This window comes from Cryptomeria japonica, chromosome 3 (assembly GCF_030272615.1).
Source record: "Cryptomeria japonica chromosome 3, Sugi_1.0, whole genome shotgun sequence".
Taxonomy (NCBI): Eukaryota; Viridiplantae; Streptophyta; class Pinopsida; order Cupressales; family Cupressaceae; genus Cryptomeria; species Cryptomeria japonica.
In genome coordinates this window covers 954421024-954448561 of record NC_081407.1, presented here as the reverse complement: position 1 = coordinate 954448561, position 27538 = coordinate 954421024, and the positions used below count along the sequence as shown (strand labels likewise).

Below are 27538 nucleotides of genomic sequence, written 5' to 3'. Positions count from 1 at the left end.
CTACATCTACCTCTGTTTTTGCATTGGGATTCGAATTTTTTGAATTTCATGCCAATGCCTCTTCTCGGTTTTTTGTTTTCCGTGCGTTGGGAAACATGCAAGATGGCGTCATTGACCAACTTGATGTTGGAAGGCAGTCAGCGATTTAATGGGAAAAATTATAACACCTAGAAGCAGCGCATGCTAACTATTTTTGAATATCGTCGCCTAGATAATCTTGTTTTGGACACGGAGTCCCGTCCTCAAACACTTGGAGCTGACCAGGACAAATTTGATGACCGCAATCGAGAAGTTATGCTTCTCAAGCTCGAGCTTTTTTTCTGAAGAATCAACTGTTCTCCATTATGATGGATGAACGCACGTCCTTAGAGGAGCATCTTACAAAGATTAAGGACATTCAAGATCAGCTCAAAGCTATTGGTCAACAAATGGAGGAAACAGATATGGTAGTCATTACTCTTAAAAGTCTACCAAAACCGTATGAGCACTTTATAGAGACTCTCAACATTACTTCTACTAATGTTGCTCTGAAATTTCCAGAGTTATGCACCAAACTTCTGCAGCAGGATCGTTGGAAACAACAGTTTGGTAGCGGTGCTACTTCAGCCTCCTCAGAACATGCCTTTGCTGCCAAATCCTTTCACAGGGATAAAGGCAAATTCCAGTCATCCCAGTCTTTTCAACAGAGGGACTCTTCTCAGTCTCAGGATGGTTCCAAGAAAAAGAAGGTGCAATGCAATTACTGTCACAAATTTGGTCATATGATCAAAGATTGTCGTACCAGATTGGCTTCTGAGCAGCGGAAGCAGGGAGGGTATCAGCCTAAAGCCAATGTTGTTGAGCACACAAAGCAGAAAGAGTCTACCTTTTATGCCTTCATGGCTAAAAGACCTGCAAATCATGTGAAGTCTTCTGCCTGGTACAATGATTCTGGTGCTTCTCGTCATTTCACTCACAGGCGTGACTGGTTTGTTGAGTTCTCTCCCTACACTAATTCAGTTATTTTTGGAGGTGGTGCAGAGTACACTGTTGTCGGCAAGGGCAACGTTCAGATACAATCTGGAGGGAGGAATCTCATATTCCTCAATGTGTAATATGTTCCTGGTATGGAACTTAACCTCCTTTATGTCAGTCAAATTATGCGGCATTCTCCTCAGCTGGATGTCGTTTTCAGTACACATAAGTGCTCGATTGTTGATCGTGCTTCTAGCACTATTGTAGCTGTTGGCATTGAGGATCATGGTCTATATAGACTTGTGGATACAGGCGATTCTCTTTAGCATGCCTTCACAGCTAAATCTTCATCTATCAGCAGTCTCTAGCATAAGCAATATGGTCACCTGAACATTCATTATCTTGCACAGCTTGTTCGAGAAGACTTAGTACATGGTCTACCTAATATTCAGACTCGGAATCATCGCGTTTGTGAAGCTTGCCAAGCTGGGAAGCACCACCAAACACCGTTCAAGGATGGTGACTCATGGCGAGCCTCTAAGGTACTGCAGCTGGTCCACGTTGATGTATGCGGTCCTATGAATACTACTTATGTTACTGGGTGCAGGTATTTCTTGCTTTTTGTTGATGATTTCAGTCGTAAAATGTGGGTGTATTTCCTTAAGCACAAATCAGATGTGTTTACTGTATTTCAGAAATTTAAGGCCTTAGTAGAAAAAGAGTCTAGTTCTTCTATTATTACTCTTAGGTCTGATAATGGGGGGGAGTTTTGTTCTTCTACTTTCTCTACTTTTGTTGATACACATGGCATAAAACGTCAGTTAACCACACCATACACCCCTCAGCAAAACGACATTGTAGAACGTCGTAACCGCACCATTACAGAAATGGCTAGGTCTATGATGGAACATAGAAACGTTCCTAAGAAATATTGGGCAGAAGCAGTATTCACAGCAGTCTATCTTCTTAATAGGTCACCCACTCATGCTGTTAAAAATAAGACTCCTGAGGAAGCATGGTCTGGTCACAAACCTAGGATCAGCCATTTGAACGTTTTTGGCTCTTTAGCTTATGTGTGGATTCCTGATGCCAAGCACACTAAGTTGGATTCCAAGAGTCAGAAGCTCATATTTACAGGGTACAGTGACAACCATAAGGCTTACCGACTGATTGATGTAGACTCTGATCGTCTTATCTTCAGTCGTGATGTTGTCTTTGATGAAGAACGAGGACCATTTCAGCTTTCCTCGTCTCAGCAGCATTCTGAGGATCAGCCTTTGAAGGCTTCTGACTTAGGTATCTGTCTTCCATTCAGTTCACCTGATGGGAGGGATGATGCAGATTTTGTATTTGATGATGCACTACCTGAGTTTCCTCCGAAAGATGCTAATCTTCCTCCTCCTCCTGATCCTGATCCGCTTCCTCTTCCAGTTATTCCTCCTACTCCTAATGTTGGCAGATCTACTCTTCGGCCTAAATGGTGGGCTAAGACCATCAGTGCTCTTCGTCCTGATGAGCTCATTGAGGGTAGAGCTTCCAAAAATAAGGGCAAACAGCAAAGCACAGTTAATTTTGCTCTTATGGCTAACATCCACAGTATCTATGAGCCTCAAACATATGCAGAGGCCAAAGGGATTCCAGAGTGGGAACAGGCAATGGATGCTGAGTTCCAAAGTCTTCGGAAGAATCACACCTGGGTTCTTTCAGATCTTCCTCGAGGGAAGAAACCCATTAGCTGTAAATGGGTATATAACGTCAAGTATCATGCAGATGGTACCTTAGATAAATATAAGGCCAGATTAGTTGCTCGAGGATTCACACAGCGAGAAGGCATTGACTATGAGGAGACTTTTGCTCCTACTGCCAAGATGAGTACTATTCGTCTTCTTCTCGCCATTGCAGCTCAGTATGGTTGGAAAGTCCATCAGATGGACGTGAAGAGTGCCTTCCTTAATGATGAATTGCAGGAAGAAGTCTACATGACGTAGCCTCCTGGTTTCAAGGTTGCCGGTTCAGAACCGCAAGTGTGTAGACTCCGGAAAGCACTCTATGGACTTAAACAAGCTCCTCGAGCATGGTACATAAAAATTGATCAGTACTTGGTTGCTCATGGCTTTCAGCGTAGTCCTTCAGACAGTAATTTGTATATCAAACACTCTGGTAATGATATTCTCTTTCTTGTTGTCTATGTAGATGACTTGATCATTACTGGGAATTCAGCACAGTTGATTTCAGAAATCAAACAGGATTTGTGCAGCACTTTTGATATGACAGATTTAGGAATTCATTATTGTTTGGGTGTTGAGGTTTGGTAGACTGATAGCAGTATCTTCCTTTCTCAGTCTAAGTATGCCAGAAGCTTGCTTGACAGGTTTCGAATGCAGGATTGCAAACCTGCTTCCACACCTACGGAGACTGGTCTAAAATTGTCAGCCAAGTTTGATTCTCCTCTTGTAGATGAAACACAATTCAAGCAACTAGTGGGCAATTTCATCTATCTCATTGCCACTATACCTGACCTCAGTTTTGCAGTGAGCTACATCTCACGCTTCATGACGGCTCCCAAGACTGATCATTGGGTAGCAGCGAAGCATGTCCTGCGCTATGTGAAAGGCACCTCGGATTATGAACTTCTTTACACTAGGAGTGATGATCCTAGACTTAGTAGGTTCACAAATTCAGATTCGGCAGGCTCAGTTGATGATAGGAAATCAACCTCTGGATATGTGTTCAGTTTGGGATCTGGTGCAGTCACCTGGACTAATAAGAAGCAGCAGGCAGTGGCTCTCTCTTCGATAGAAGCAGAGTATAGAGGAGCTGTTAAGGCAGCTTGTGAGGCAGTTTGGCTTCGCCGAATGCTTGGAGATATGCAAATATCTCAAGCAGGTCCGACTCCCTTGTTTTCGGACAATCAGGGAGTTCTCAAACTTGCCAAGAATTCAGTCTTCCATGAAAGAACCAAACATATAGAACTTCATTGTCACTACATTCGGCAGTTGGTTGAAGACGGATCCATTCAGTTGCTGTATGTTCCTACCTTGGAGCAATCAGCAGATATTTTCACCAAACCCTCAATCCAGATAAGTTTGTAAAATTCAGGGGGTCTATTGGTGTAGTTGATAGATTGAGTCCGTATTAGAATAATACTTTATTATTTTATAATTAATGCTCAATATTGTAAACTTAGTGTAAATATCTTAATAAGATCTTGCTCGATCTTATTGGTAGTTTCTTTTTAGAAACTTGCCCCTCTTGTAATTCTTTATAATCCTATTTATTGAGCGTTTGCTCATTGTTAATTCATTCAATTTTTTACCAATTACTTGCGTAATAGATGTCATGTTGAGAGACTCCATGACATGTATATCTGGAAAGATACCTCCCTAGCTAAGAGGGAGTGTTAATGATTATAGCAGCAGAAGTTCTCTTTCCACCTATCTGCTGTGTCAAATTATTACAAGCACATTACTTATTTTTTATTGCTTATCGATGTATTATTTCTATCGATCTCTTATTTGCTAAATCCTTAGTTAGTATCTATTATTCCTAACCGATGATTAAGGTTGGTTAACTATCGGGCTGTTGGTTAAATCACACCCCTTGATTCAGACGTGTTACTCTGATTGGAGTCGTGTCCATTCACTTGCTTTGGACAGGTATTTAATTCCTTCAATCGAGGGCATTAGGGGTGCGCCATCCATGGAATATATACTATGCATATACATATAACAATTTCTGCATCCAGTAAATTCAAACCACTAAATAAATATACAGCATAATCAAGTGTGATCTTTGTGTAAAGAACAAATTGTGCATACTGTTGTTTAAACCTACAGTCTGATTTAAAATTAACATTAATAGGAAGTAGATTTTTAGCAGTTAGATAGAGTAGATTAGGAGAAAAGGAGATTGTTGTCAAAACTTTGTTGCAAGAAGCATGTTAATTTCATTGAAAATATGGTGAACTTCATGTGTTGATTCAGCATTTTACATGGTCTCTACTTCTCATTTATTTTCATGTTGATTAGATGGATGGAAGCTATTATGGATGATTAATGGTGAATTTCTTATGTTCACACTACTAGTATTTTGCTGATTGTGAAGTATCTTGCATGGTCAATTGAACTCTTCATAAACTTAACTTCAATTACTATTTGCTCATTGACATGCATCCCCTTGATGGTGTCTATGTTGTTAGTGGTGATTTGAACATCATAAAATTACCTTCAAAGATTGCCTTTTGTGGAGTTATTGCTTTGCATGGCAAAGCAAATTCTAGTTGAATTTCAGTCATTCATAGTCTCTTACATTCTAGGATTAGATTAGCTTCCTAAACCCTATCTCTTTTGCCTTTTCTTTTAAAGTTAAGTAAAATTCCACATTCCAATAGAGTTCAAGCATTCAAGTATCAACATGAGTCCCCTTGTGATTCCAGCAAAATCACATCATAAACACTGAGTCTATCCAAGAGCACGTCAAGACCTGACATTCAGAGACTTGGAGTCACCCCATTTGATCACATAGCTTAGCACTTCGAAGGGTTTTGTTCAAAAGAGGATAGAATACTTAGTATTTTATTTTGTGTTGTATGGTGCATAAAAAACATATCAACACTATCTTCCTCCAAGACTTGGCATGTTGATCCTCCACATTCGCATTTGTGATGTTGTCTTATTTGACTTGTCCTTTGAACTGATCCTTGAGTTGAAAATTGTTTGCCTTGGTGAAGTCCTCTTCATGTGTTGAGCTTTCACTTTGATCTTGTGCATCTTACGTCCTTGTAGGGCTTTCATCTTCATCCATTTCCTTGTATGATCTTGCATGCTCCATACATCACATTGCTTGCATCCAACCTGAAAAAGACAAAGAATATTTAAACCTTGGTTATAAATGTAACCTTAAGTAAGCAAAATGCAAGATAATTTACAAAACTTGCTTCTTAAAACCCTTCAAAAATCTGGAAATTGTTCTCTCAAAACTTTTTGGAAATAATGTTCCAGATCTGGAAACTCGAAAAGGTGAAGAGACAAACTCAGATCTGCTTATAAAACTCTGATTTATTCTTCCCAATTATGACCTACTTTGCTCCAGATCTGATTTTAACAAAATTCGCTATTTCTTCTATCCTTAGGTCTGATTTTCATGGCCTGAATTCCTTATGCCAGCTGTGGTGAATATCTTCTTCCTTTTTTCTGCGAACATGTTTATATTTCTCTTGGATGCGAATTTGTCTTAAGCAAATTCGAATTGATTTGTGATGGAGTGCTTCCCTTCTTCATTATATATGTCTTCCATTCAATGATCACACCTCTTCACTTTCATACACAACCGACTTACCTTGAAAAAAACTTTTATGTTTGTTTGCAATATAAATTTGCATTTTCTTAGCACTTGATAATTAAGCCGACCTCCTCTCCTTTCATGCGATTTTACCAGCAAATAATAATTCTTTAATGTGTATCGCTTTAAGTTTTTGGAATTGTTAATGCAAGAGTGGGAATTCAATTTGCATAGGGACAAATTTTGTCCCTACTTTTATCCCAACATTTGATGTGACCCCCAATAGGTAATTTAGCTCTAAGTGGAGAAACGTACCTCATAGGGATTAATTTGTCCTTATGAAATTCACTTTACCTTTGCAACCTTATTTCCACATGGGAAATTCGACTTCATGATGGAATTACTCTTATTTCACTTAACTTTATTACCTCTTCACTTGGGAAATTCGACCCCTAAGTGGATTTTTGTCTTTGGAACTTCATTTTACTTCCAAGTGGATTTTCGACCTCTGAGTGGATTTTTCTCTTTGGAACTTCATTTTACGTCCAAGTGGATTTTCGACCTCTAAGTGGATTTTAACTCGAGTAATTCAACCTTCAAGTGGATTTTCTCTTTGGAACTTCATTTTACCTCCAAGTGAAATTTCAACCTCTAAGTGGATTTTCTCTTTGAAACTTCATTTTGCTTCCAAGTAGATTTTCGACCTCAAGTGGATTTTCTTTTCGAAAATTTGACCTCCAAGTAGATTTTTCTCTTTGGAACTTCATTTTACCTTGCACTCTTAGTGGAATTGCTTTTACCTCACAAGAAATTTTCAAGGATTTAGAAACATTTTGCTCACCTCTACTTTGGAAAATTGACCTCTAAGTGGATTTTTCTCTTTGGAAAGTCAACCTCCAAGTGGATTTGTCCACTTTGCTTCTAACTTGGGAAATTCGACCTCAAGTGGATTTTTCTCTTTGGAACTTCATTTTACCTCTATAGTGTCATAAAATTGCGACCCTAGCAATTTTCGACTACATTAGGGTCCTCACGCACGCAAGATTGAATCCTCTAGCCTAATCGGAGATTGGAGACTGGATACTACTCAACCCTCGAAATCTTCTTCTTCCTTGGCCTCCACACCACCCTGTCTACACTCTGCCCTGGAGAAAGGGGTAAGAGAGGGACGCGGCGCCCCTGTCCCACTACTCAACCCTTAGGATCCGCTCCTTCCTTGGCCTCCACACCACCCTGTCTACACTCTGCCCTAGAGAAAGGGGTAGGACAAGGGCGTGGCGCCCCTATCCCCCCTAGGACAAAGGCGTGGCGCCCCTGTCCCTGCCCTATTTTGGGGCAGGACCTTTCCTAGAACATGCATTGTAGGTTGTGCAATGAGCAGGAAACTTCCCCGATGTTAGCCTGTGACGAAAATCAGTCTCATCAACCCTAATTGACAAGTATTTAAGTTGCATTTGTCCTCTCATTTGCATAAGTTGGATGAGTGGGAAGTTTACATGAGATCAAGCATTCAAGAGCATTCAAGCATTCCTTTTCAACATTGAGTATTCTCAAGTCTCCCTTCACGGCTAGGTGTTGCATTCAAGTCAAGGATTCAACCATTAAGGAGGAGATTGATTCCAACATTCAATTCCACACAAGCATCTCTATCAACATTGCTATCACAATCTCCCTTGAGGTGATTTACATTTCAGTCTTTCATTTACATCCACTTGCAAGTACTTTCTTTCATTACTTGGTTAATTCCAAAACTGGGGTTTGACCTAAAGGCAAACCCTCAATCCCAACCCATTTTCATCTCTTTTCCGTGTGTAGGTTGCAGGTGCATAGCTATATTTTCGGATTCGGGCTCCATTTGCAAAGGCAGAAAAAACTCTTTTCGTTTCGCAGATTTTTCGAAGGACTGTGTACATTCCCGCCACGATCCAGGCAACTTTTCCTCAAATTCGCAAGGCGACTTCGTCTCGACATATTACTACCAGATCCAAGTGCACAACTTAATCCCATACTCCGATCTCAAATTATAATCAGTTCTTTGTCACTTTTGCTCTACATAATTCAATCAATTCCTTTCCATTTCAAATAGGAAGAGGGGAATTATAGCTTATCATTCCTATTTCACTCAGAATTCTCCTCTCCTCTTCCAATGTAATTGGGTGAAAAGTGTTTGAAGGGAAATCCGCAGTGAAACTCTCATCTCTCCTTGGAGGGAAAGGGTAGTTTTCCTCTTAATCTCTCATTCACACATTCACCACATTACAACCTCCAAGTGAATTTTCGACCTCAAGTTTCTCTTTGGAACTTCATTTTACCTCCAAGCGGATTTCGACCTCAAGCAGATTTTCTCTTCGGAAATTTGACCTCCAAATGGATTTTCAAGTATTTAGAAACATTTTGCTCGCCTCTACTCGGGAAAATCAACCTCAAAGTGGCTTTTTCTCTTGAAAAAGTCGACCTCCAAGTGGATTTGTCCACTTTGCTTCTAACTTGAGAAATTCGACCTCTTAGTGGATTTTTCTCTTTTCCTTAGGTGGGGTTCGTGCTTGGAACAAGAATTTCTACACTTCCTTGAGGATTTTCTTTGCATGGTACTTTTCCACAATAGTAACTTCTAATACTGGCATTTTCTAAAATAGAAACTTCTCCAATTGACCAATCAGTGCTAAAGATGACACTTTCTAAAAAATAGAAAAAGTAAAAAAGCAACTTTCTAAAAGTTGTCCAAAATCATCCCAGAAAATGTCATTCTGCTCCATTAACCTATCAAAACACATCTATAGCATCAGAATATCCTCCCAACCATGTTGGCACCAACCAGAAGACCAACACTAGTTGTAGTACTATGAGGGTGACCTATTCGTCCTTCCTAGTGAAGACATTGAACTATTGATTTGATGATATCTTTTGAAACTAATGAAAAAACCCAAAAACTCAACACTTTGCACAGGCAAGAGACCGGAGACTAAAACTAAGACACCCTCTCACAAGCAAAGGTTAAAACCAAGAAATTATTGCTAAGCTAAGGCAATCTAAGCAAAACATCTACCTAAAAAGCAAAAAAGTGGGGTTCCCCACTTGCAATGGGGTGATGTGTGAAAACATCACAACCCTGTCTTGGTCTGGTACGCTTGCACGTCCAGTCAGGGTGCACACCAAGGTGCATCGTTTCCAACTCCTTGGGTGCTGGTTTTTTTAAAAAAAAATTGCAGAATTTTTACTTTTTTTTTTTGAAGTCCATGACTTGTAAAAAGTGAAATGAAACCCTAAAAGTGAGTTTTAAACACTTACGAGGGTTATTTTTTCTCTTTTGTTTTGCAAGCAATTGTATTTTCCTTGCAAGTTGAGCAAAGTTTGTCTTCTAGCATCAAATAGAAGGAGTTGAAGATCGATTGTTGAAGCTTGATCAAGTGTTGCAGCTTCATTCCTACTCATTTGCAAGCTTCCATTGGCTGAAAGAGGTGAGTTTTTTTTTCATTTTTTTCATCCATTTTTGTTTCACAAACATGAAAACATTATTTATTTAGTTTGCCTATTTTTTCTATTCTTTTGTTTTTGTTTTGAATGTGTTCATAAAATTTCTTGCCATAGGAACTAGAATAGCATCTACCTCTTCATAGGCACAAATGAACAACAAAAACACAAAACAGATCCAAATTATCCTCTATGGAAATATGTTAATATTATATGGCAGCTTCCAGGAAGTGAGGGACATTGTTGGAAATGTCGGGGATGTCATGTAGAATGTAATAGTTCATATTTTCAGGTGGCAGGCCATTTGTGTGGAATACCAGGAAGAGGCATCAAAAATGCCCTGGAAAAAATGGTGTGCCTATACAACAAGAGATAGTGTTAAAATATATAAGGGAGCATGAAGAAGCAGAAGGGAGAGAAGCACGTAGATTAAATCACCCCATTTCAAAAATATCAAAGGGAATGCGGCCCCCATCTCATTTTTTACCACAACTAAGCCTGAAAATTAAGCACCCATTGTACGCAAAAAATCAAAGGGACCTTTGGAAAGTGCATTTCAAAATGTGAGTCAAGGCATTGTTGACCAAGATGTAGCAAGATGTATATATGCAAATGGGTTGGCTTTCAATGTTGTTTGCTCTCCATATTGGAAAAAGATGTTGAAAAGTGTTAATGAAGCTCCAGGAGGGTGTAAGGGCCCGGGTTATGAGAAGGTACGTGACACCTTGTTGGAAAGAGAGATCGAGGGAGTTGAAGATGCATTGAAGTCCATAAAGGATTCGTGGATTGAAACAAATGTATATCAATGTCATAGCGGTGTCCCTTAAAGGGGCAATGTTTTTGAAAAACATGGATTGTGTGGAGCAAGTAAAAGATGGGCAATTTATTGCTGATATTCTCATCTCTGCCATTGAGATAGTGGGACCCTATAAAATTGTTAAAGTCATAAAAGACAACACAAAGAATTGTAGAGCTGCTAGTTTGTTGGTAGAGGAATGTTGTAACCATATCTTTTGGACACCTTGTGAGGTCCACTCGCTCAATCTTATGCTACAAAAGATTGGGAATAAAATTGAGTGGATCAAAGAGGTGTATGAAGAGGCTAAGGAGATCCAAATGTTCATCACCAACCACCACATGTCTCAATGGATTTTTAGATCATTTTTAGGTTTGGAGCTATTGAAGGCGAGTGAAGTAGTAATTTAATTATACATTTTCTGATTTTTTTTATTTTCATAATTTGATTGTGTAATATGTTTTCTTTTGTAAAGTGTCTTTAATTTTTAAACATTTTGGTTTTAATTTCTCTTATAGGTCGTAGAGACCCGTTTTGCATCTAACACAATCGTCTTGAGACAACTTGTGAAAGTTAAAGTGCCACTTTGTAATATGGTGCTCAGCCAAAACTGGGCTATATGGAAGCAAAGCAGTATTAAGAGGGCAACAAAAATCAAGCAAAAGATATAAGATGACTCATGGTAGGATCGTGTGGAGTATCTCCTTAGTTTCATCAAGCCCATTATGAGCATGATTGGCTGCACTGACATGGATAGGCCTTGCATTGGAGAGGTGTATGATGGCATCAACTCAATGCTTGAGAAGATGAAATGCATCACAAGTGCAAAAGAGCAAGACCGTGAGGAGACTTTCTTCAAACAACTGCAAGCAATTGTTGAAGAAAGGTGGAACATGATGACCACTCCATTACATCTTCTTGCCTATGCATTGACTCCAAAATACTACAGCAATAAGTTTCTTGATATGCTAGGAAGGATTGCACCATATAGAAGTTAGTGTCCAAAGGGTACAAGGAAACATTCCTTAGACTCTTCCCTGAAGATGATGTGCGAGATTTGATTACAAATGAGTTCACAGATTTTGTGAACACAAATGATCTAAGTGTTGATGCTCTTCATCATATGTTTAAGAAGGATGCTCATAGTTGGTGGTACTTCCATGACCAATGCTTCCAAAACCTGCAGCCCCTCGCAATCAAAATTTCATCACAAGTTTAACAATTAATGAATATTTATTTTATCATAAGTAAGTTTTTTTATTTATAGTTTACTTTGTCTTCGTAGGTTGCTAGTTCATCTACATCAGAAAGAAATTGGAGCACATATTCTTTCATCAACTCAGTAAAGCACAATAGATTGCAATCAAAAAGAGTGGAGAACTTAGTATATGTGCATTCCAACTTGCTTCTCCTTTCACACAAGAGACATGACTACAAGCAAGGGGACTCAAAGATGTGGGATATAGAGCTTGAGCATACTGACTTGGATGCTTCCACTTCTCATCTTGTTGCATTTGAGGACTCAAAAAACGAGAACACTATTAGTGCAAGTGCAAGTGGCAATGGCACTGGCATTCGCATTGTCATCTAATGTCAATGTCAATGATGATGTTGATGATATGGAGAATCCATTTGATGATTACAATTTAAAACTAAAATTCCAACTATTGAAAAAATGATACTTGAACTCTATATTATTATTTTGATATTGAACTTGAAGTATATGATGCTATGATGGTATGATCACATGATGCTATGATTACAAGTTTATGGTGGTTTTGTTGTTTATATGATGGTATGTGAGATTCTAATCTTAATCCATGCCTAAACCCAAAACTCATTTCAAAATTTTCCCAAACTAGCAAACCAAATTCCTGTACCTAAACCTGAACTGACAACTTAGCAATAAATGAAATGCCACATTAGTGGCTATGGAAAGTTAATCCTGCATCCCTTGTTCCTCATCCTCACCTTTCATTTTTTCTAATTTCTTCCTACCCATATTCTTCTTGTCCTCCCTATTTCATTTATTTTCATTTTTGGTATTCCCACCAGAGCTATTTTGTTGGCTCTCTATTTCCTCACAAACAACTGGCCCGTCTTCATTTGTACAGATAAATATTATGGAATTCTTTCAAGTTACACCATACGTATCCCCACGAAATGGCTTCTTATCTTAGACTACATGGCCTTTTGACTGTCAACTTTCAATTTTAAAAAACATTTGATCTGGTCCAAATAAATGTATTAATATAGGTCCATGCCTAACCAAAAAAATTCTCAAGAAAATTAAAAATGACAAAAGAATTGATACAACAGGGTATGTAGGAAAAATGTACAGTTTGCCTCGCAACAATTTTCTTCCAAAGTTACCAGAAAAAGGTTAACACGGACATGCAAATGTGGCAAATTTCCAAAACTTTAGGATTCAAGAATCTATAGAGCTTTGACTTTTGTAAAAAATATGGACTAAATGGTAATGTCCCCATTTTTATGTCATCCTATTCTACAAGTGCTGCATAATTTTTAGGGTTTTCTGAAGGTTTCCAATTTCACTAGGAGTGTTCAAATGCTCTTGGTGAACTTAATTTTCAGTTTCAGTAGGTTTCGGCAGCAATTACTATTTATAGTAAGTGCTTGCATGGCACCAATCTTTATGGGTTTTTCTAGGTTTGTTCTCTTTAGTTTCTAGAAAAAAACTACTATTTATAGAAACTGCTTGCATGGCACTAATCTTTCTATTTTTCTGGGTTTGTTCTCTTTGGTTCCCATAGATCACTACTATTTATAACAAGTGATTGCATGGTGCTAATCTTTCTGGTTAGTACGTGCTTGTATGGCACTAATCTTTCTAGGTTTTTTTGGGTTTGCTCTCTTTGGTCCTTAGAGAACACTGCTATTTATAGTATGAACTTGTGTCGGCATCAATTATCTATCAACTTCAATTGGTTCTCGCAATGTTACTATTTTGGGATAGTTGATGATTGCATTAATTGATGTTATGTTGGCGACTTATGGTGTTCAGAGGTATTATTTAAAATAGCAATTAAAAAGTATTAAAGTTGAATTAAAAATTTAACCTATGTTCCACCAAGTTTCAGGGGCAAGGACGGGGACGACAGGTGACAACTGTAGAAGTTGAGAAAGCCAACTTCACAAACCCCGAAGATCACCTGCATGCAAATAACCTGTCACAGAAAGAAGAGATGGAGACAAACAAGCAAGGGTGCTCTGAAAGCTGAAAAATGTATTCATCCAAGAGAGAGATAAATTACAATGATGAATCCTTATAAAAGGATATTGTGCAACCCTAAAAGAAACCCTAATAGGTAGACATTTAATAATTAATATAATTATTAAATGTCACAAATGCAAACTAAAGTGAAATCTTAAGAGAGGAATAAAGGTAATTTAATCAACATGATTAAATTAAAACCTTTACTCTAACACCCCCCCTTAAGATGAGCAAAAGTGCAGTTACAAACATGTGCAAGAAAGCAAATGTAACTACAATGCAAGAAAGTAAACTTGGGTCCCGGCAACAAGGCCTGATCAGGTACCCAATTACAACCAAATCTCTGTAAAGTGGAGAAATAGAGAAAACCTCATGGGAAAAACTCTACTCCAAAAAGAGATGAAAGAAATAAATGCACTAATAACAGAAGGATAGGAGGTGGATAACATGATACCCCCCATAGACAACTTCTATCATATAAGTACATATACAATGGTCTCCATAGGAGAAAAAGAAAGAGACTAGAAGCCCCCCCCACAATGAAGAAACTCCTGTCGCACATATGGATGCCTGAGGTAGAATCCAGAAAGAGATCCTGAAGCGGCATATAATATTCCTCCCCTTGGGAAGAAATGGATCCAAAGGACGAAGATGAAGAAACCCTATGAAGAGAGAAGAATCAATCTGTCTCAAGATGTGTGCCATAATAGGATGCTGAAGAATCCCTCTGTCTGAACTGAAACAAAAGATGTCAAATCCAAACTGAATGGAAGACTCAAAAACTGCAACCTCTGAATGCACAGATGATGGTGGGCTAACACCTGGAATATGGCTGTCAACAAAGAGGAGCTGAAAATCCTCAAAGTAATCCTCCAAGTCTGCAATATAGGACTCTACAAACAAAGATGAAATGCCTGCAAGATAAGAATCCCAAGTAGCCATGTCTGAAAGATGTGTGATGTCCTGCTTAGCTGAATCAATAGGAGCCAAAGAAGAGGCAATATCAAACTGATCAGGAACAAAAGGAGATGATGTTGATACATGTATAATCTCAGTCTGAAGAGTAGGAACTGTGAGACAATCCTCTGATTCATCGGAATATGTAAGGGTGTCTAAATATTGAAGTTCCTTTAAAGTATCATGATCAAAAGGTGTGTTATCTCTCCAACCAATGGGTACAAGACAATCTGAAGCAGGATCCTTTGGGAATGGAGAAAGACTGGGGTCTCCATAGATCTCCCAAAGACGTGTCCAAAGTGAGTGAGGACAATCAATGCCCGATATAGCCCACACAGTGTCAGAATCAACACTAGACAAAATAACTCCTACTATGTGATTTCTAATGATATCCCAAGCTAGTTTTCCCTCTAAAGCTGCTGGTTCAGGTATGAGATCATACAAATAAGGCAAAATATTAAGCCACCTACAGTGTGTAAGTATGCCCTTTGCCCATGACTCATAATTACCCCGTTCTAGAAATACAACTGAAGGGTGAGTAGAAAAACCCATGATAACTCTTCAAATTAACAAATCTGAGACTAAATGACTTTAATACTGATAAAGTAGATCAAATAAAGCCATCCCACGCAAACAAATCATTTCCAAGTTTGAAACGTCCAAGTAAATTGATAGATGTGTGAAAACACAAAGTACTGAATAAAATGTACCTGGTGCAGATTCTGGAAAAATACATGACAGATCTGGAAAGAGCACAGAAACCCCTTTCCAACGCCTATTCGTTTGCGAAAAACGGAGTCCGTATGCAAAAGATATGGCTCCTGGAGTGCAAAAAACTTGTTCTGACTTTGACTGGCAAAAAACACTGTAAAATGGCAAAATCAGAAAAAAAAATCTCCATCTTTTAGATCGGGCTCGGAACCAGCTTTCCAACGCCTATTTTCATTCGAAAATCCGAGCTAAAATGCCCGAGTTATACCCGATTTAGTAAAACTGCTCCAAAAAAGCCCAAATAGGCCCTTTAAGCCCTCAAGGGCTTAAAAAAAATAAGCCCCTGGTCCTCTGGGCGACCAGGGGCGGGCGCAGGGGGCGGCGGCGCAGGGGCGGTGCAGTGGCGGCGGCGGCGGCACGTGGGCAAGGCGCGGGCTGGGCGCGGGCGGCGGAGCGCGGGTGGCGCGGCGGCTGCGGGCGTCGCCTGCGGCGTGGCGGGAGCTGCCTGGCCGCGACCGGTGGTGACCGCCGGCGGCGGCGGCCGGGCAGTGGCCGCTGGGCGGCGCTGCGTTTTAAACTGGCTGCGCCTTCCTCAAAACAAAAAACCTCTTTTTTTATATATTTTTTTGATTTTGCCTCAGTCTGCGTGCCCTGGGGCCGTACGGCCTTGGGGCATAAAAAAAATTTGCCTTCTGGTGCAACTGTGTCCAAATCGGATGAATTTTATATGGAAATAGGGGTTTTGGGGCGCTACGAGCTCAACGGTGAGGTCCGTTTGGGCTCAAAGTGCACCGAAAAAAAATACCCCTATTCCAAAATAAAAAACAGAAGACACACAGATCTGATGCAACCAAAACCGGAAAATCAGATCTAACCCTCGTAGCTCCAAATTCTTCAGAAGACGAACAGGAAGCAGCAGGTCTGGAGCTCTGATACCATGTAGAAGTTGAGAAAGCCAACTTCACAAACCCCGAAGATCACCTGCATGCAAATAACCTGTCACAGAAAGAAGAGATGGAGACAAACAAGCAAGGGTGCTCTGATACCATATAGGAGTTGAGAAAATACAACACCACAGGAGCCTGAAGATCTTCTGCAAGCTGAATAACCTGTTACAAGGAGAAGCAATGAAGCAAAATCTGAAGAACATACAAAACACAGAGAATATGCTCAAAAAGAGAGAGCTCAATATTCACAAAAATATGTAATGTGATTCTTACAATGAAAAGAAAGAACTCAACCTTTAATAGGTCAAGAAACCCTAAAAAGGGAAAACCTAGGTTTGCACATAATAATTAATTAAAACAATTAATTATATGCACCTAAAGTTAGCTTAAGTGTAATAGAGATAAAGGGAACTTAAATAATTAAACAAAGAATGTTTAATTAATCAAGTAAATACCCGAATACTCTAACACCCCCCCTTAAGCTAGACTTAGGGAGAAGCTAAAACCTAGAACAACTACTGAAAGCATGAAAGATGGGTCCCGGCAACAAGGCCTGATCAGGTACCCAAATACAATGAAATCTCTATGAACTGGAGAAATAGAGAAAACCACGTGGGAACAAAACTCTACTCCAAAAAGAGATGGAAAAAATATCACTGAATCATGAAGACCCTGCAAACTCTGTCGAAGAATAACTGCTGATCTGAAGAACATCCACTGAACTAGAACATGACCAAGTAGAGAAGACTGTAATCTGCATGAGTGCCCTCAAATGACACTACTCGAATCAGGAGGCAAATAAGGCAAAACAACTGAAATCAAAGATACAGATGGCATGGGACACATTTCCTATACGGGGGTATTTTTGAACCATTTTTTAGGGGACGACCATTAAAAAGATAGGAAGATTTTTTTTAAATATAGAAATTTCAAATATGCACATCATAACAATGATGAAGCACATTAACGCCTGAATGAATTATATTTCTGCTAACTAGTGGACATTAATATCTAACATTTAGTCAAATTAGAACTAGAATTTAGATATGAATGTCTTGGACTTGCCTTTTTCACTCGTTTAGACTGTAAAATTTCATGTAATTATTTATTGTTCTCATAATGAAAAATATTGCTAACTGTCATACTTGTTAAACTTGATATTATGATTGTCATCCTAAATTGGCTGAGATGTTTAAGTGAAAGTTTAATATATCCAAATGTCTCCCTCTTCAAATAGAGCAGATTGGGGCAATTTAGTTATGCCAGCATATTTCTGAGCTTTCTGTTAATGCAGCCTCCTGTACAATGACATCTTTATTACTCATGCATGGAATTTCAAGCTAACCGTGTCTACAAATACAGATTTGTTGACTATGGCATTCAATTGTCTGGATTGCAAGTGGGATATATAACAGGTGGGAAAAATGTTTTGATTAAGTAAAAGCAGGTATTTGAAAGGTACCCGAACCTTGTACAAACCAGGAGAAAGAACTGCTAAAAAAAGTGCCTGGTCACTTCAAAAAACAAAATGAACCCACCGAAAGGGATCAACTTAAAATAATAATAAAATGTTAGGTGACATTTAAAATAATAAAATAATTGTCTCCACAACCAACACTGGCCCAATGGAAATAGGAAACATTTCAAAAAAAATTGTGCGGAAACAGGCAGGGTACGTCCGAGAACTGTCCCTATAATGTCTCCGAAATGGGTACGGGGGTACCAAGCCTGAGGACGCGTCCCCGTGGAACATAGCATTTAACTTAACATTATTTGATTTAATAAAGTAGCTTTATTTTAGCACCTAGGGAGTTATACGGTGTTATTTTAAAGTATAAAATAAAGTGTTTTCTTAGAAGTTGGCACCAACATAGGGAGACATAAGGAGATGATAAAGTTAAATTAAAAAGTTACAAAACCCTAATTAAGGCACTGGAGTTAGAGGAGTTAAAAAGGCATTTTACTGCTCATTTTCAATATGTTGAAGATTATAATTTCTCTCCGAAAACCATGCGTGGTTCTGGAGATTGGACTTGGTTCATCTCAGCCTTCCCGAGGACAAAATTCCTCTTGGAGAAGATTAGCTCCGGTGGTGAAAGATCTGCCCTTGCTAATATCTGTTGGAGATATCTGCCCTTGAGGTTTTCTAATTTGTGCGCTATTCTCTTGAAGTAGTTACAAGTAAGTTTCAGATGAAGGGTTTGCTTATATTCAGAAAAAAAGAATGCCATTCTAGAAGTTCCTTTTTTAGGGTGCTGGAAATCGATGAGCATTGAAGATTATCTCTTGTTGGTTTTGGACGCCTACATTGGAAGCATTGTTTTGGAATTGGCATTTTGCCTAGGGCGATTTTGAATTATAAGCTGGACGCCATACTGCAGTTAGGGTGAAGAAGGGAGAATGTGGGTTTTCCTTTCCAGCTGGGTGATGTTGCATGTGTGGTTTGCTTTGATATTGCAAGGATTTGAGTAATGACGAATTTCTTGAAGGTCGTGAGCACATTGGAGGGATTGGATGTCTCAAAGAAATCTTCCAGGCATACCATTCTGTCTTTATTTCAGGAGCATTCCCTTGCATATTATTTCTGATTTGAAAAGGCCTGAGAAGATGAGTATAGAGTGCATGCTAAACAGTTTGCCCTGGTCTTGGAGTCTATGAGCTGAGCATATCTGGTAAGCTATAGCAATAAGGAAAGGTCTGTTCGTATCTTTTGGAGGCATTTTTCAGTCTACAACATCATTAATCTGGCTGCTAAAGACATAGGGAAACTCGCTGGAAGCTCTGTTGGAGGTGAACATCAAAGGGGCACTTCCATGGTACTAGTTTGGTCATTGATAAAAGGCATATCGTTAATCTTTAATATCTGATGTAAATTTCTGTCATGCTAATGTTAGATCAGCAATCGGTTAATGGATAAATATCTTCCAAAATTGATTGTGTTTGAGTTTTCCTTTGTTTGAGAAAAGTGGCAAGTTTACAAGGGAATTGTGTTTATAAGTTTAATTGCAAATCATTCACCAAACAAATAAACAAACATCATCATCTTGCAAAACCGAAACTACTCACAAGAATGAAATCTGCAAACTGTTTGTTAAAATGACATGGTAAAGAATGCAATTAGTACAGGTGCCAACTGTTTGACAAAATACCTTCAGAGCTGAGTGGGTGAAAGAAGTGCAAAAATTGGGATGCAATTTGGGGTGGCATACTACACTAATAAACATTAAATTACGAAGAAAAATAGGAAAATGGGGTTTTTTTAATGCAAATTTCTATGGGAAGTAATTTTCTAGGATTAAAGTTATTCAAATATAGATATACATTTGACCATTTCCCTAGACTACCAACTTATAATCCAAAATATAAATAGGACATTTTTAGTGCAAAAATGCATTTTTTAATTTCCACTGGTACAAATATAAATGGATCACTGGTGCTAGCCAATGCAATTAGTACGGGTCCCAACTGTTTGACAAAATGCATGCAATATGGGGTGGCATACTACACTAAAAAATATTAAAATACGAAGAAAAAAAGGAAAACAGGGTTTTTTTAATGCAAATTTCCATGGCAGTAATTTTCTAGGATTAAAGTTATTCAAATATAGATATATTTGACCATTTCCCTAGACTACCAACTTAGAATCCAAAATATAAATAGGACATTTTTCGTGCAAAAATGCATTTTTTTTTTCCTATTTTTGATTGATCACTGGTGCTAGCCATAAATTACTAGCATATATAAGAAATCAACACCAAGATCAACCCATTAAAACAAAAACTGGCTCCCATTCAAAGGTCTTATGTTGATTTTGTACTATGTTTTATGATCAGAAAAGTTGAAAGAAGAGAAATTAAAAAATACTCTAAGAAAGCCAAATCCATGTAATCTAAGTTTTACCTTGGAAGTACGTGGTATGACACGGGCACTGGCATTCTCCAGACTTGATCTTAGAATATAGCAAAAATTTTTAGCATCCCCACGGTCTTCAAAAGCAATAACATGGCGATACTTAGCTCTTGGTTCAAGGTCTGGAACCATTTCCAAAGAGTAGAAACCTCTCACCAATTCACCATCTTTGTTTCTATATAATTCGATGCACTGCATAGGAAAGCAAAAACCCCATAAGCCATTAGATATTAGATATTCAAGCAATTTATGTATTGAAAAATAGGAAAACAAATCCTCTAATTTAAATAGTAGCTGCACAATTAGATACTTTATGAATCATTCAACACACATCATGGAATTAAATGAGATTGAGAAAATTGGGTGGTGTAATAGGGTGCATGCATTATGTCTGGATAGATCTTACTTATCAATAAGGTAGAAACTGAAATTTTGACCATGATAATATCACTCAACATGTATGCCCTCTGATATAAGTTGGAATTCGTTGACATTGAATGAAAATATTCCTTTGTTGTTGTGGAAAAAATGTGTTAAGTGACCAATATTTTATGTCTACGCAAAATTCAACTTAGGAGCAAACACAAGAATGTGAAGAAACACAATTTAAAAAATATTCAAATAAATCACATGATAGCTCCAGAGAAGCTCATGAATATAATAAATTTGTTGTTACTCCATAATTTCTGATTTAGGTGAGCATAGTGATGGAGCATCCAGCCAAAGACTAACCCAAAGAAAATTATTATTCTGAAGCCTAGATACAAGATGAAATGTTTTACAATGTACATAAATGACAAAGAAAGCATCTATTACAACTGTACTAGAAGTCAATAAGCAATAAATTGCAAAATGCAAATCCAACAGAAACAAGAAGTATTATGAAGTTAATCAACAACGCACAATTGATGCTAAGGTAGGGTGGGATGTTGAGAACCAAGGAAATCTAACCGACAGCTTTAATAATGGCATATGGGCCACAGTCAAGAGGCCCGTGTATGCCTTGCAATTTTTTCATTTTCATGTGCTGAAACTCTAATCAATCTTAAAGGTGCGATATATCACCCATTGTTCATTGTGCTATTTGGCATCAGGTCATACTCTGTAATCAATCTTGAAAGTGCGATAACCCAGTGTTCATCCTGCTATTTGGGGTCAAGTGATACTCTAGTTGTGTATGGATGCCCTGCATCCATTCTATAGACAACTCTTTTTTGTCTCACCCATGTTGCGCTTGAGATGTCGACAGAGTTCTATTTAAAATAGTAACTGATGGAATCAACTGAAAACTAAGGTAAGGCTTGGGTCCAATGGACATGTAAGAAGCGAGCCCCATCATAAGTATGATGGATGAAAGGAAGATTCTTGTAATATATGCTAGATAATGATGATTTTACAACTGTAAGACTTGCATTACAGCCCAAATGAATCTTTCTAATGACCCATCAATCCGTAATGGAAAACTACAAATATATCCCATAGAACCTACCAGCAATGCCCATGCATAGTCCAAAACTATTCAATTAATTTACAGTCACAATTCTAGGCAATACACTGTCAGAACTTATAAGTGTGTATAAAAATGGATAAAAAACAATTTAGCAACTTATTGTGCACTGACGATCTTCCTCAACAGAACAAGAACTGTCATTTCAGAAAACCTATCAACAGCAACCCATACACCTCTGTGCAGTCAACAGCTTCACAAAGAAATTCATAGACATCAATTCCCAGACAAGAAAGGATACATAAGGAAGTGTAAAACTGTCCCACAGTACATAATATATGCCAACAAAGAAGGATCAGATTTCAAAGCAAGCATTAAAGGAAAAAGGAGTAGAATTAAAGAGGGGCGAATTAAGAGCAGAAGTCATCAATTAAAGAGCAGAATTAAGAGAGGATTACAGCAGTTGAGGCGAAATTTATCAGGAATCAGATCTGGAGCAAAGAGAAAATTCAAGGAATTTACATGCAAATTTGAGCAAATCCCTTTACCAACTGAGCATTCCCAGATTTCAAGACAAAAAAGGAACATCATTTCCAGAATTTCCAAGTGAATTTCCAGATTGCTGGATGTAAAACCAGAGGTCACTAAGATTAGTTTTCTGGAAAAAAAATATGAAGGAAGTGAAGATCAAGGATTTTGGGAGCGTATGCAATGCATTTTTTGTGAATTCTTGATGAATTTTGAAAATCCAAATGACTTTGTTCCTTAAAGTAAAAACTTGTTTCACAATTTCTTTGGAAGAATGTTTTGCATGAAAAATCTTTAATCTTCCACAAGAGAATTAGGGGTGAAATGCATATGTTTAAGTTTGGAATTCCATAATCTTTTCATGAATTTGTTGGGAATTCCAAAATCCGGAATTGCTAAAAGTGATTTATCCCTGACTTTAATCCAAGAATTCTCTTTCTTTTTCAGGATTGATACAAGGAAGCGGATGAGTATAGGATGAAAAGACAACAATGTGAAAGAGCTCAAAGTCATGGATATCCAAGGAGGAGGATGAATCACAAAGAAAAACACTTCAAGATTATGACATGGAAGAGCATTACAGATGGAGGTACAACTACGACAAGAAAATCAAGGTCAAAGATATCCAAGAGGAGGATGGCGAAGATGAAGATGAAATGAAAAAGAAATAATCAAGGAAATCATTTTCAAGTTTCAGAAGAGTTAATCAAAATTAGAAACTCATCCAATAGAGGTATGAAGGATAGAACTTCTTTGTGATGATATATAAGTGGAGTTGAAACAAAGAAGCTAGATGAAGAAGAAGAAAGTTCACAAGGCGTATAAGAGCTGAGGTGGCGTCTACTCATCTCAACCAATCAAATTATTCAGGGTCAACATGTCTAGATTCATCAAACATGACTCCTACAAAGAAGGAAATTAGAATGTGGAATTACATTTAATATGATTGTAGAGCTCATTTTTCATTGGTCCTTTCTCTAAAAGGGTGTAAAAGTTGTGTAATTTCCTCATTGGATGGCATTAAATGTAAAAGGTGGTAGTTATAACCAACTCCACTCAGGGTTTCATTGTTTAATCTTGGCCATTGATTTAGAATCAATCTAGGCCCTTCCTTTGTGAGAAGTGTATAAAAGGCTTAGCCTTTTCATTTGCAAAGGTTTAAAATATTAAGAATAGTTCTTTTAGCAAGTAAAAGTAGTAGAAGGAGGAGATCAAATATTGTTGCCAAGACTATGCTGGGAAAAATTCATAATTTTCATTGAAGATATGGTGGATCTTTGTGAGTTGTTTCAGCATTTTGCATGGTTTCTACTTCTTAAGTTTTAGTTGAAGTTCATTGATTGTAATGGAGAAACATGATGATATTTGATGAATTCCTTGGTTCATACCATTTGTAGTTTGTTCATTGCAAATTGCAGTGTATGGTTACTCTGAACCTCATTTTGGCAATGGCTCGATTGTGGATGTTCATTTGGATTGCGCCAACATTGAGTATTTGAATGGAACTTTACAATATGAAAATCTTTCACTATCCTAAGAGTATTGCACTCTTTCTATGGCGTTGTGAGCTATCTTTGGTAAAATAGAAAATGGTACCATAAGGAATTTGTCTATCTAAGCACCATCCATTATTATCATTGTCCTTAGGTTTAGCTTAGATTTCTCTAATCTTATCCCTTTTGGCATTTATTTGAAGTTCAAGTCAGTTTAGTATTCAAATTCCAGTTGCTTTGTATGAAAAGTGTAAGTCCCTTTGTAATACCAACAAAAAAACATAATTTCACTGAGACTATCCATTGCATCATCAAGACCTGATAATAGGAACCTTGGGGTCACCTTATTTGATCACATTGTTTAGCATTTGATATTTCCTTGTTCAAGAGAGGACAAAATACTCGATATTTTATCCTATGTTGGAGAGTATCACAAAACACATCAACGGTTTTGAATCTTGATAATCAATCAGTTTCTATCGTGAGCTTAAGGACAAATAGATATATTGTAATTGGCAGTACTTCTTGTTTCAATAAGTGTCCATTTTCTGCAAACATGATCCTCGACAAAACTGAGAATAAAGCATCGACTAGCTGATTCCTAGGCCATTACTAGATTTCTCCACTATATAATTTGCTATAGCTTTACTATCAACTGTTGTAAAGATTGTCATTGATGTCAAAGGAGTGAAGACTTTGTTGCCATTGATGTAAGAGGTAAGAAGACTGTCATAGACATATTGTCATTGATGTTAAAGCAAGATAGGTTATTATTGATGTCAAAAGGAAACTAATGTCAAGATAATATGAGCACCTAGCTTGATAGAGAAGATAACTTGTAATGTCCCCAAATTTGAGATACCCAATTTCTACCTTAATTGAAGGGGAATAGGGGTTAGAGATACCTGTTACTTTGACTGAAGCTTTGCAAGGAAGTTCGAAAATATACAATAATCATATTTCATTTAATAGATCTATTAATTAGGAAACACCAACCAGACAAAAGTTGATATAGTTCTAATTACAAATTAAATTATGCTCGAGTTCAATCATAGAGGGGTGACTAGATAGGGTGCCCTAGAGACCCTCTACCCTAGGCCCAAGGGCGGATCTCATTCCCCGTTGGCCTCATGTGGCCAATACCATATGAGGTGGAATACCTAGTGAGGTATCCTATCACCGTTTTCCTTAGTATTGCCATCCATGTCCTATGTCTCATGATTAACACATTTATTCATCATGATAGAGAGCATGAGGACTGTCACAATAGGGTGCCCAGAAAGTCTATCCTTCATAGGTCCAAAGGCAGCACCCTCATACCCCTTTGGCCTCATGGGACTCCCCAGTCTTATACCATGAGGTGGCGTGCCTAGAAGGTGACCCCAACATCATTTCCTCTAACCGTAACTTCTCTCCCTCTATCATGACATAGTAACACTCAGAATAAACCAGCAGTAATATATCATAATTCAGATCTATCATAGCAGATATGAGCATAATGTATTGTCTAACAAGGATATCCAGAATATCAACAAAATTCATTATAAATATGCAGAATATCGACATGAACATGCAGAAATATACGGGTACTCTTATGCAGAAATAGTCACAAATATTGCTACAATATTAAATGTATGTGCACAGGAAACTCATACCAACTGGAGCGTTAAACCGATTTGCTAAGAGAGATGTCTGATATTCTTGTAGAATCCAAATCGTTCATGAGTGCATATTTTATGTATAAAAACTGCTCTCTTTCCATGCCTTTCTCCAAATGAAGTTCTTCCATATACAGATTGTCAAAGCTAACTTTCACTATGTATGGCTTGGATTTTATCCCCTTTTCTCACCGGGCAAGTTCTGCTTTGCTCATGTACGGGCTATTAGATTTTCCTATGTGCGGTCTATCAGCTTTGCTTACGTACAGGCTAATTAGTTCTCCACCATATGGTTGGCCTTGTTCACTCGCATTGATGATTTCTCCAACATACAACCTACTAGAAGTTTTGTCGTACATCTTGTTTTCTCCCACATGCTGACTCCCTCCTTTCTCGTACGGCCTCGGATGTTTTCTGTATGGCTAGTCATGCTTTGGCTTCCCATGCAATGCAATCAATCTCTCATACGGCCTATTCAAACATGTCTACTTTTTGTACGATGTCTTTCCCTTGTTGTACGGCCTTCTATCATCTTGTCGTACACTACTGCACCTTTGTATGACCGGTCAAAGTCTTAAGTGGAACCCATACGAACCCTTGCAACTACCGAACATCTAAAGTGAAATTCTAAGTTGTGACTCTTGGCCTTTTATAGTTGGCTTCTAATATGGTTCTAAATAAAAGTGGTGACTCTTGGTCTTCCATGGGTTATTTCTAATGTGTTTGCTCATAAGAAGATTGTATTGGTCTAATGTTGATGCTCGTATTATGAACAAGATATTTGTAATCGATATTCAATAATAAAAAAAATTCATCATAAACACAAATAAAAATGAAAAAACCACCTGTCTAAAGCAACAAAAAACATAAACAGCTTTGACAAAATTGGTAAATTTGCCATAGTGGAGGTGTGTAATATCAACTTTTTTTTCCAATATTTGATCTTCATTTCTTCACATTGGAAGGTCTTGGAAAAGGCATGTGCTTATTGTAAATAAGTTTTGGATAAGTTTGTCTCAATTCTTACGGTGGTTTTAGTCCATCTTTACATTACAGCTGGTGGTTTTTATAGTCCATCTCTCATTGTCATGGTGGCATGAGTCCATCTTTTCACTACAGTTGTATTAGTTGCAAGTTTTATTCATGGTGATGAAGTTACTACAAGTATCTTGGAGAATTTGAGTGTTGGTATAGCTCAATTTAGCCATGATACTGATTTAAATATCTATAATTATCTGTTAACATTGATTTGAGCGACAATAGCTCACTTTTAGTTGGAATTTTTACAAAGATGGGTTTCTCCAAGGAAAATCATTGTGTTCTTGTGCTGTTGTGGTATGTTTCTCATTTTCTTGTCAAGATTCATGGAGTTTCCCATGTTTTCCCTTGATATGCACATCATGTTATGTTGCTAACCAATGGAAGGGATTAAGGTATGTGTATTAGGGATTTAATTAGAATTACAAAAGCGATATCCATAATTGGTGTATGATGTGTGAGAGATATCCTCCCCATTTACAGATCACTTCCACAACCATTGCTCACTTAGTTTCTCCCCACCACCTCTCTAATCCCAATACCATCTTTCCAAGGTATAATGATTATAACTTATTTAAGAGTTAAGGCAGCCACAAGTTGACTACTCGTAACCAGACCCACACTATAGGGTTAGAGGCATAGCACTGTTTTTTTTAGCATTCTTGGCATGAAGATAAAAGGCACAAATGTATTCACCAATAGAAATACATAACTGAACAGTAGTTTTATGCTTACCCGAGGACAATTTGTGGACATCACTTAGTTGCCTGCATAACTCTAATAGGATGATCTTTTAATGAGGATAAAAGAAATATAGGTATATCGAGCAACTTTATCTTTTTCTCTTAGAATATTATGATGTTGTTTCTATAATATTTTAGTATAGAAATTTAATCACATCATGCCATTTCCACTAGTATGTTCAAGGATGGGTGTCAAGTTTCAGCTAGTGGGAAGATTTTCTAAACAATAATGAAAATCAAAAAAGGACCTTTGTGGCAAGTATCATCAAAAATGGAGAAAAAATAAATCATTCAAATTTATTGGAAATAATGATGTGACACCTACCATCAGTTTGTGTATGGCAGACATTCACAAGTTCTCAATAAGATGG

The 27538-nt window shown here is 37.8% G+C and overlaps 1 protein-coding gene across 1 annotated transcript in view; it reads right to left on the bottom strand.

Moving 5' to 3' along the window:
- The window catches only part of LOC131035605 (uncharacterized), a 125022-nt gene that overhangs the window by 12942 nt on the left and 84542 nt on the right, over positions 1-27538 (bottom strand). The window contains exon 3 of the mRNA XM_057967339.2: positions 20252-20452. Coding sequence (XP_057823322.2) covers positions 20252-20452 — 201 coding nt within the window. The remainder of the gene's footprint in view (positions 1-20251; positions 20453-27538) is intronic.